At 48.7% G+C, this 10627-nt stretch overlaps 3 protein-coding genes across 3 annotated transcripts; 1 reads left to right on the top strand and 2 right to left on the bottom strand.

Annotated features, from left to right (window-relative positions):
* Window positions 1-604: 604 nt before the first annotated feature.
* Window positions 605-2715, bottom strand: F4807DRAFT_445608 (uncharacterized protein). Its single transcript, XM_047999746.1, has 2 exons — window positions 2254-2715; window positions 605-2078 (listed from the first exon to the last, which is right to left on the bottom strand). The coding sequence occupies exons 1-2, from the start codon at window positions 2486-2488 to the stop codon at window positions 1285-1287; spliced, it is 1029 nt and encodes a 342-aa protein (XP_047849302.1). The 5' UTR covers window positions 2489-2715; the 3' UTR covers window positions 605-1284.
* F4807DRAFT_445607 (isoleucyl-tRNA synthetase) lies at window positions 2716-6429 on the top strand. The gene is made up of 4 exons (XM_047999745.1): window positions 2716-2893; window positions 2950-3152; window positions 3225-5388; window positions 5452-6429. Exons 1-4 carry the CDS (start codon window positions 2844-2846, stop codon window positions 5906-5908), a joined length of 2874 nt encoding a protein of 957 aa, XP_047849301.1. The 5' UTR covers window positions 2716-2843; the 3' UTR covers window positions 5909-6429.
* A 1634-nt stretch (window positions 6430-8063) lies between these two features.
* Window positions 8064-9813, bottom strand: F4807DRAFT_317199 (S-adenosyl-L-methionine-dependent methyltransferase). Its single transcript, XM_047995125.1, has 6 exons — window positions 9775-9813; window positions 9461-9716; window positions 9118-9402; window positions 8999-9049; window positions 8431-8939; window positions 8064-8353 (listed from the first exon to the last, which is right to left on the bottom strand). The coding sequence occupies exons 2-6, from the start codon at window positions 9698-9700 to the stop codon at window positions 8191-8193; spliced, it is 1248 nt and encodes a 415-aa protein (XP_047849300.1). The 5' UTR covers window positions 9701-9716; window positions 9775-9813; the 3' UTR covers window positions 8064-8190.
* Window positions 9814-10627: the final 814 nt, after the last annotated feature.

Below are 10627 nucleotides of genomic sequence, written 5' to 3'. Positions count from 1 at the left end.
CGATATCACGCACATAATCTACGGCCCGGATCCGGCGGCGCGGCTCGGTAGTTACCTGCCCCACGGTTCTCGTGAGTTTGTTACTGAAGATCCTAATGTTTGACGTAACCTCTCGTGCGTAAGCTACCTATCCATAGCGTCTAGTAGGTAGGTAGTCTAAATTGACCACTCGTCTCTAGCCCAAGTATCTAGCTCCAAGGGGTAAGTAAAAACCAAGACCAGACCGCCTTCCTTATTCTCACTCTCTCATCTCATGATTTCTCACTTTCTTAGCACATACGTACATACATACGTACATACTAAAACATGCAGTCAGTCCCGTGGAAGTCTATACATCCACATCTCATGTAAATCTCCACGGAGTCTATCTATCTAGCGTAAGACTTTGCCAATTGAACTCCCCTCACGAAAAATTCTTCAGAGTAAAGAAGCAGGGAAACCCCCGAATCGGCATATCTACGGGTTGGGGGCTAGACAGGCGGTGTACAATTCTAGTTGCAAAAAAAGTGTCAACGATTTCAAATCATTCTGCATAGAAACGTATCCGTACGTCACGATACATCGAGCGAAGCCGGTCTTAGGGAATTCATTTAGATTAAAAAAACCATCGAGATTAGCTAATAAGTCTTAGTCTGCGTATGTTGATTTGCTTAGCCTATCTCCCCTTCTCTAGTAGGAGGCTGCATTGGTCTTGCATAACACATGTACATACACATGCGCATATACACATACAACGTGGCCTAGGTAAGGAGGCGTACTATGAATGTACGGGTAATGCATCTATGGAGAATCCACGACACTGACACGGCGAAGGTCTGAGAAGAATCTGGTGGCGCGGATGGGATAGGTAGATAGGTAGGTATATTGCGACGGTTGCACCGCAGAAGGATCTGAGTTTGCTGCGACAGCAACGTCAACAACAACGATGCTGGCTAAGCCACGCCCGCATACCACACCGCAACGATAATAATAAAAAAACCGATCAACGATTGACGATCTGCCATATCTCGAGAACTCTGGCATCTCATGCCGAATAGATCGCTCTGGAACGCGACATGCGTCCCGCATGCGACTAGTAAGCCGGGCGCGCATGAATAGATGAAAACCCTCGTCAGAAGTCGAAGCGGTCGACCGAATCCTACAGCCCACGTGGTTCGAAGATTGGGGTGACGTGCATGAATGCTACCGCGCGCGAATCCATCGCGTGTAGAGAGAGGCAGAGAGAGAGAGAGGGACGGATGTTCATAGCGTATTAGTAATATGTTGCGAATGGTTCGTGGTGGTTCACGACGGCTCAGCGCCCGCCGGCACTTGGGTGGAGAGGATGAAGTTCTCCATCATAGCCTGGCCTCCGCCCCCAGGTTTCGTCGCATGGCTCCCGGCCGCAGAAGCGGTGGCGGCCTTGCTGCCGCGGCCCGCTTGTTGTTGTTGCTGCTTTTGTTGGGGGCCGGAGCCGATGTTACCGTCGCGGCGCTTGACGACGAGGCACAGCACGCGCCCGTAAATAGAAAATCCCTCGTACGAGATGTCCATGGCCAGTTTCTTCTTGTCGTCCTTGTCCAATCCGGCCCCGGCCTCGGCCTCGGCACTTTCACCCGCTTCTCTTGCTGATCCCTTGCGACGTTTGGACGGTGGCGGCCTCGTGCTAGTGTCGTCGTCATGCACGAACAGGTCGTCCTGGTCGTCTTGATCATCTTCTTCCTGGCTATCCGAGACGATCTCCACATCTTGGTCGGGATCTACGGCTGCTTCTGCTTCTGCTTCTGTTTCTGTATTCTTGCGTGCGCGCTTGGGTCGCCTGCCGCTACTACTGTTGCTATCCGCTGCGGTCTCATCTGCCGCTGGGATGGCTGCCAAGGTCACCGCAGCATCTTCGTCGTCGCTCTCCTCACGTCTGATTACTGGGCCCAGTCCTGTCGTAGCATCGACGTCGATGGGTGCCTCGTTGGTCTCACCAATCAGGCGTCCGGAGTTAGAGGTTAGCTTGGTCTGAGTGGTGTCGTGGAAGTGCTTGTGCTTCGTGAGGAGCGCGTGGCGGGTGCTTGTCTCGGTCAGGAATATGGATACCTCGAAATCATCTATAATGTGTTACATCGCTGCATCATTCTGGTAGATCTTCTCAAGCACCGCGCAGGGTCCCGTGATAGATAATGTACAGTACTCTGCTTCTCTGCGGGTCCGTTGTCCGTTGTCCACTGTCATGATATGGATTCTATGTAGGCTAGATGCTAGATGCTAGGTAATGAGACCTACCTTCGACTACAACATCCTTGATGCCTTTCTTCTTGGTACTCCGCTTCCTACTTCGCTCTCGCTCCTCACGTAGCTTGGGTAATACGAGCGGGCGCACACTCTCGATAACCCTTGGCAGCGCCGGATTCCTCGGATTCAGGAGCCAAGTCTGGGCAAGTGCTGGATTATCTAGGTAAATGCGACATTCAATGACGGAATACTTGGTTATGCGGAGGTATCGGCGTATTGGCGCCATGGCAAGATTGTGCTCGATGCATTTCACGATAGGATTCGGTACTTGTAAACGGCGTAAAGACAATCAATGCGCAAGTCGCTTATGAGGTCACTGTCATCTTTTATCGATAACTCATTTACAGGGACGTAGCTGCCTATGAGGCGCGTACCTGTGGCTGAGGCTCAACGAATTGAGACGAATTCATTGGACAAAGCTGGGATTGGTACCTTTTTAGCCTCACTTGAATGGCTCAAGCTTCATTGTCTATCGATAACGACCACTTAGCTAACCAGCGCTTCACTAAATAAAATTATTGAATTTTCATAATTCACATATCCCCTATAACTACCGCCATTACAATGGTCTGGAGCATACCATGTCGAAATCATGGTCGGCAACGGTGAAATTGCCGAAGTCTACGTTCCCGTAGGTCAATTGCTTTGGCGTGTCTTGCTCTACTCAAACTAATTTTGTCGGATTAGTCCGAGACCTCTTCCTAAACTCCGGGAGCAGTACATTCAGCGATGCGCTGATAGTCTCTATGAGTGGCAGAGGCAAAATCGGCCTGCTGATGACACATTTGTGATTCATGATGGCCCTCCTTACGCCAATGGCAGTCTTCATGTCGGCCATGCGCTGAATAAGATCTTGAAGGATATGATTCTAAGAACGAAAATACAACAAGGTCAGCTTCTAGTTAGACGCAAACTATATCAAACTCCTGAATGACGTGTGTCTTATACCTAGGGATGTGTAGGCCGAAGAGTAGATTATATTCCAGGATGGGATTGTCATGGACTTCCAATCGAGCTCAAGGCTCTCGAGAAGTCTGAGGAGGCTAAACTTACCCCTATCGAGATCCGGAAGTCCGCTCGTAACCTGGCATCCAACACTGTCTTGAAACAGATGAAGGGATTTCGGTCTTTCGGCGTCATGGGCGACTGGGACCAGAGATGGACTACGATGGATGCCGCGTTTGAGATCCGCCAGCTTCGTTTATTCCAACAGATGATCAAGAAGGGCTTGATCTATCGTAGGTTTAAGCCCGTATACTGGTCACCCTCTTCGAAAACTGCCTTGGCCGAGGCCGAGCTAGAATACCGAGACGATCATATTTCGAATTCAGCCTGGATCAGATTCCAAATTGCCGATGAGTGGAGGTCGCTCCCCCAATTCCAAGAATTCCAGGCCCTGGTTGAGGGACAGTTGTACGCTGTGATATGGACCACAACTCCCTGGACGTTACCCGCGAATAGGGCAATTGCTATTCACGATGACTTAGAATACTGTATTGTTCTGTCTGGAGTTAATGCTCTGCTCGTCGCTAAGAGCCGTCTTGATACGTTTATCTCTAAAATCGGCGCGAAAGACCATGTTGTGGTTCTTGGTACACTCGAAGGCAGACAGTTAGCCGGTTTGAAGTACGTCAACCGACTTCGCGGCAAGGCCGGTACTCCACAACCCATTATACATGCAGATTTTGTATCGGCAGACTCGGGGTCTGGACTCGTACATCTCGCTCCCGGTCACGGTTTTGACGACTATGAAGTCTGTCGCTCGCATGGTATTCCCGTGGTAGCTCCGATTGATGATCACGGCAGGTTCACAGAGGATGCTTTCCCCGATCTACCCGAAGCACTACTATCGGCCCCTTCAGTGATCGAAGGTGGCGGTAAGGATGTGCTCAGTCTTCTCCAACTGCATGCCGACGTTTTATGGGCAGAAAAGCACGAGCACAAGTATCCCTACGACTGGCGAACGAAGCAACCCGTAGTTATCCGAGCTACCGAGCAGTGGTTCGCTGATGTTGGATCCATCAAGCAAGAGGCCCTCGAATCCATAAAAGATGTTCGATTCATTCCGGAATCTGGTAGAAAGCGGCTTGAAAGCTTCATCCAGGGCCGAAGCGAGTGGTGCATATCTCGACAGCGTGCTTGGGGTGTTCCTATTCCTGCTCTATACGACGACAAAGGTGCGGCCGTGGTAAATGAAGAAGTGGTCGAACATATCATCTCTGTTATCAAAGAGAGAGGCACACAAGCTTGGTGGTCGGACGCCCCGGACGACACAGCCTGGATCCCGCCTTCACTAAGGGATCAGGGGGAATACCGACGAGGGACAGACACTATGGATGTATGGTTTGACAGCGGGAGTAGTTGGACTATGATGCCAGGCCGCGCAGACGTCTACCTCGAGGGAACTGATCAACACCGTGGATGGTTCCAGTCCAGTCTTCTCACACGAATTGCTGCAGGATCACAAGCAGATGCACGTTTCGAGAAAGGGGCCCCTTTCAAACAGCTGATCACGCACGGGTTCACTCTTGACCAAGACGGAAATAAAATGTCTAAATCATTGGGAAATGTCATAGGGCCGCAAGAAGTCATGGACGGTACTATCGTGCCACCTATCAAACCGAAGAAAAAGCAAGCAGCAGCTCAGGGACAACCTACCTACGATGCTCTAGGTCCAGATGCTCTAAGGCTGTGGGTAGCTAGTAGTAATTATACTCGGGATGTGGCTATTAGTGCTCTAGTCCTCAGCCAAATCCATGCGGCCTTGATCAGGTATCGAGTCATCGTGAAGATGCTACTTGGTTCAATACATGAATCCGCCCGAACCGCACCTCTGACCGCGCTGGACCACATCGCCATTATACAGTTACAAGATACCATGCAAGAAGTGGGAGAAGCATTCGACAATCATGAGTTCTATAAGGGGTATTCTGCCTTGAATAGATGGGCAACAACCGACCTGTCGGCATTTTACATTGAGGCTCTAAAAGATCGACTCTATTGCGGGGACGGCGGAGGCGTCATTGAGCCTATACTAGTAGGCCTTCTGAGGATGCTGGCACCAATGACGCCATTGCTCGTCGAGGAGGCGTGGGATCACCGCCCCGAATGGGTGAAACAAGACCCGTGCGTTAAACTGAAAATTAACGAAGTCCCTCCGTGTTTCATAAACTGACAATCGCAATACAGGTCTTTCGTATATCCATTTCACCAAGTCTACACCGACCCTATAATTGAACCAAGTCGACTCACGCGCGATCTAACGTCACTAAGAAGAGACATCCCGGTACTTATGTCCGTCCACGCCGCTGTCAAACCGGGACTCGAAGCTGCCCGAGCCGACAAGGTCCTGGGCTCGTCCCTGCAGAGCTCAGTCAACATCGTCATCGAGGATTCCGCGACGTTGGAGGTACTAAATAAATACGCAGACGAGTTACAAGACATGTTCGTCGTCTCGTCAGTCCAGATCAACGCCCCGCCCCCCGCGGACGCGAAGTGGGCTTATACCCAGGAATTCGAAGTCGGCGGCGCTAAGGGGAAGGCTGTAGTGCTGCCCCCTACGCAGGCCAAGTGCCCCCGCTGCTGGCGCTACGTCGCGCCTAAGGAGGACGCGTTGTGCCAGCGGTGCGAGGAGGTCGTGGGTTGAATGTATATATCCCGCTCTACTTAGACGTGTACAATACAAAAGATATGGAAACCCACTGCCACGGTTTCATGATAAGGTGTATTGCGATTTGCTACATACCATATGTGGAATGAGGGAAACTCCGAAGTTGCCCTCTTCCCCTCTAGGTTTAGACTTATAAATACATTAGATCTTTACCCGTCTAGTAAGATTGATCGTTCATCTTTGCAATCAATTCTTGAGGGCGACGTGATGGTCTAGGAACTGCGTGCTCATGATCATGTCATATTTCATATTGATCACAAGTAATCCTGGCCTTTGATTCCTGAATCTTGGATCAAATGAAGTAGGTGCCTCGATTGTTCCCTCTGCGATCTGGGATCTCATCCTCATCAGAACTAGAAATCTATCGTGGGTCCGAAACCGTCTACCCTAAGTATTCATTCGCGAAGAACAGAGCAAAGTCGTTCCGTGGTTTTATCTGTCTTTGTTTCATGGGACATTTGAAAACCCCTGATTTGAGGGTACGTGATATTGTCCACTGCTTGTTAAAGGTGGATTTCGCTCGGGAGCCTGGTAATGTAATTAAGAGAAATAATAAGGAAAAAAGAACGAGAATTGAACGCTGAAGGAGTGTCATCAGTATGAGTACATGATGTACTTAGTTGATATTTATAGAAATCTTAACACTCCTATCGACTTATGTGTAGCTGTAGTTTGTGAGATACGATGCGAAGAGATCTCATTAGTAGCTAAATCCTTATATTCAACCGGCTCCTAGTCCAGAGCGGCTAGATGGATGGTAGAAGTGTGAATGTTGATGTGAGAGGTAGTGTGGTCTCAGAAATATCGCTCTTCTTCTTCTTCTTCTTTCCGCAGCAAAACTTGCTTGTGCTATGCAAACCTGACATACCGAAACTTTATGACACAACAAGCGTCTAGCAAAGATCGCTTCGGCAGGCGTAGTGGAATAAGACGGACATGTGGCCCATGACGGCGAAGTGCGCCGCCTGGTTAAGTATCATGGGCCAAAACCAAGGAATAAGGGTGAAGGTTCGGGACGATCTGGAGAGCAAAATGCTCCCAGGAGGAGTAATATTATAAGTGCAAGAGCAGGGCTTAGCAGGGGCTATAGATGCACCTATTTCCCTGTGACATTAAGAGAAAAAGGCATACGCTCGAACCACAGCAGACGCCCGCTTGTCTTCAACAAGTCCTTATTCTTGGCAACCCAAACGGAATGAGATCCATGAAGTGCTGGGAAATCTATTTGCCAGGAAGGAAGGAAATATATTCATCGTTACCCGTTCTGAAGACGGTGATAAACTCGTCGTACACCTGCTGCCACTGTGACTTGCTTGGCGATATGGGAAGGCATCTTGTATTTGAAGAAGCTCGTTGAACTACGAAAGTATGATAACTAATACAAATTCGCAAAGTGTAGTCACGGCGACGCTCGCTACAGCTTGTGGGCGGAAGTAATTTCTGGAGGGTAACCGGACTGTGATTTGTGGAAGCGTATTAAATTGATACTTCTATGGTTCTATATTGTCCAAGAAAGAGGCGGCCTCGTCTAGCTCTTATCATTTCGTTCCTTCTAAGTGTCAATGTAGCAGCAGTCGCGTGATGTTACCTAGGTAAGTACAAGTATCCGGTCCGCTGCTACTTGTAGCCTAAATACATCTTGGTCTAGGCGAAGACGGTCTATTTGTGCCCGATAGACACAGAACATATTCGTTCTGGCCTCAAAGAAAGGTCGGTTAGGGCTACTATGAGCCATAGTCCATTATTGACTTTGGGTAAGGCTAAGAAAGTGAAGTGTAGCTTTTAGAATTTTTTCTTATATATAAATATTTGAATGGGCTTGAAGTAGCTGGAATAGCCAGTTCGTCCCCCTATTCAAACGGAGGTCCCCGAAGGTATAGAATGCTTAGACCTACTAACTAATAACCCAGAGCTTAGACTTACAGATGCTTTTATAGGACTTCACATATATATGACTCAAGCCTTCAAACATCCATGATGTCTGCATCTTAGCCATTCAAACGGTGCCAAAAAGTACCTAGAAAAATCAGATAGTCATGTTTAGATACCATAGCAACAGCCTATGAGCACAAGTTAAAAGGAATTTAGGTTCCACCTGATAGTATCTAAGACTCTGCGAGAATGGTGAACGCGTGAATTAATTGAAATTTATTTGTGATAATACTGCTGTAAGGAAAACAGGCAACCCCTATAGTGGGTCTGTGCTACGTGAGAGCGAAACCTACCCCCTATCAGCAGCACAACGCATAATACTATCCCTATCCTCTCCACTCAGCTGTGATAATCCAACGCATCGCGCCGGCAGGTTGGTGGGCACCTAAGTAGTGGAATCGAGGATCCGCACGGCGGAATAGTTCGGGCCATTCGTGTATCTCGCGCTGCTGCGCATTCAAGAGCTGTAACATCCCGACATCCAGATTTCTGGCCAAATGTTAGCTACATAAGTAGACTCATCGGAAACAACGAAGAATATTTTATCTAGGAAGTGCGAAACTTACATCGCTCTCCGCGCATCTACCGTGTCCATACTATCAAAACTCGGGAGTACCCGCTCGTGAATGATTATCACGGCCCCCGGTTTCAGGGCCGGGACCAGGTTCTGGAGGATCTTGACGCAGTACTTATCCGCCCAATTGTGGAAGATAGAGCGGAAAAAGTACACGTCCACGCTGAGCGGCTGCGGCGTAAAGAAATCGTGCGCCATGAAAGTGATTCTCTTCTGCAGCTCAGCCGGCACCCGCGAAGCTCCTTCCACGACCGTGTCTGGCAGGTCCTGCACGAAGCACATCATGTTCGGAAACCGCTCGGCGATGCCAATGGCGACGCTGCCGTAGGAACCCCCGACGTCTACCATGGTTTGCTTGTCTCCCCAGGGGTAATTGTCGAAAATGCCGTCGTCGACGTTTCCGGGCTGGGCGAAGTATTGCCCGAACCTCTCCCCGCGGCTGGGGTTTTCTGCGAATATATCATACATGCTCTTCTTGCTGTTGTTCGCAAGAGAGAACCCCTGTAATGCAAGTCAGCACACTATCTACGAGCACCTGGGCTAGGTTTTGGATGCCTTACTGTTTCGTTACACTCTTCCGAGTTTGGCCATCTCTCTAGAGCATCCGCCATCTGTTTAATCCATCCCATCAGCACACCATCTCAGCTTCGGATTTCTCGGGGACGGGAGCAGTGGTTACCTTGACACCCGCCGGCCAAAACTCGTCCAGCTCAACAACAAGCAAGTTGCGCGCCATATCATCACGGGAAAGAATAGCAGTTAAAGCAGAATGCGTGATGACCCCAGGCGCATTTTCCTGGAAGAAACGATGGTTGATAATGGCGTGCCTGACGAGACGCCGAACATTCATCTCGCTAAGACCGGAGAACTTCGACATGGCTTCGAACGAAGTAGACTCCCCTACGGGGAAGGACCTATCCAGTTTGAACCGAAGAATAGCTTTCACGCTGGCGTAAGCAGTCCACTGTCAACGGTATATGGTTAATTAAAGCCCATCAAGGACAGACTTGTAAGAAACTGACTTTGAATCTTAGCAATTCTTTAGGACCGGTCATCAACGCCTTTAGTTCCGAGCAGGCCTCAATCACTGCGGTTCTTGCGGCTTCGATATCGGTAGCACTGTCTGGTATAGGTATGGACTGGAGGGCATCTGCGTCCAGCGAGGGGGTGGGTAGATTGTTCTTGACAAGAAAATCATTTATCAACGCCGTCTCCCTCGCAATAAGCGAGGACAGTTCAATAATTCTATTAGTAGAAGCCATGATCGTAGTACTTAGTCTAGTATTCTGTTAATATGGAGGATCAAGGCTCATTTTGATGGCTTTTAATATCGTACTGTGCCGCATAGGTGCTCCAACTTCATGCAGGAATTGAGCAGTCTAACTAGATATGATGTGGATGTGGAGTATGTTAAGTGGTATATCAGATATTATTCGGTGCAGTAGACTAAAATCCTCATGAAGTGTGTCTATTTCAACAGGGCAACATGAGATAAGGCAGATGGTAGAAATACCTTCGCGTACATATTAGAAGGCTGCTATCTAGCTTTTGGTCGTCATTGAACATTCATCTTCACTAATATCGCTGCCGGCTAAGGGGGTGGAGGTAGGTAGCAGCTGTCAGTCCTTGATTGGATGTCACGTTTCACAAGAGCGGTATCTGACCCTACTTGATTCCATTATCAAGAGTGCAGATCAAAGGTTTCATTGACAGTATCTGCAAGCAACTAATTTTGTATGGGAGCATTCCAGTCATGTAAGAAGGTACATTTTCATACATAAACTGAATGCAGCGCGGAGGGGGAGGAAAAGAAAAGAAAGCCATCCAAGTAATCATTCCGGGGTGGCCGAAGCCAGATCAAGCCAAATAGGTATGATCGCCCAGAATTCACAACCAGAATATCTGTAGATGTTGATGATGATGAAGGGTGAAGGTTTGTCGATAGACTCCATGTTGTGACGTCTATGTTGTACCTTATCTTCATTTTCCAAATCAGAACGATTCTCGTAAACAAACCGGATCCAGAACGTCGTAAGACGTGATTCATAGAACTTTTGGGATATGTTCCAGCGTAAGGCGCCATTTCTCGGGGTATCATTGTCTTTGCCCAAGCGCCATGCGAAGACAAGTAGATAAAACAAAGGGGAAAACAGGGTTACTTGTGAGTTGTTTGCAGAGAAGGAAAGAAG

Source organism: Annulohypoxylon truncatum (genome assembly GCF_022578515.1).
Source record: "Annulohypoxylon truncatum strain CBS 140777 unplaced genomic scaffold F4807scaffold_51, whole genome shotgun sequence".
NCBI lineage: Eukaryota > Fungi > Ascomycota > Sordariomycetes > Xylariales > Hypoxylaceae > Annulohypoxylon > Annulohypoxylon truncatum.
This window is presented reverse-complemented; position numbering and strand designations above follow the sequence as displayed.

Bases quoted from the DNA above. Each gene is read 5' to 3' on its own strand.
- F4807DRAFT_445608 (XM_047999746.1), bottom strand. From the start codon at position 2,488: ATGGCGCCAATACGCCGATACCTCCGCATAACCAAGTATTCCGTCATT. The intron at 2,079-2,253 runs GTAGGTCTCATT...AACACATTATAG, and splicing joins CAAGGATGTTGTAGTCGAAG to ATGATTTCGAGGTATCCATA.
- F4807DRAFT_445607 (XM_047999745.1), top strand. From the start codon at position 2,844: ATGTCGAAATCATGGTCGGCAACGGTGAAATTGCCGAAGTCTACGTTC. The intron at 3,153-3,224 runs GTCAGCTTCTAG...AGGGATGTGTAG, and splicing joins AAGAACGAAAATACAACAAG to GCCGAAGAGTAGATTATATT. The intron at 5,389-5,451 runs GTGCGTTAAACT...ATCGCAATACAG, and splicing joins GAATGGGTGAAACAAGACCC to GTCTTTCGTATATCCATTTC.
- F4807DRAFT_317199 (XM_047995125.1), bottom strand. From the start codon at position 9,700: ATGGCTTCTACTAATAGAATTATTGAACTGTCCTCGCTTATTGCGAGG. The intron at 9,403-9,460 runs GTCAGTTTCTTA...TACCGTTGACAG, and splicing joins AAGAATTGCTAAGATTCAAA to TGGACTGCTTACGCCAGCGT. The intron at 9,050-9,117 runs GTAACCACTGCT...TGGATTAAACAG, and splicing joins TTTGGCCGGCGGGTGTCAAG to ATGGCGGATGCTCTAGAGAG.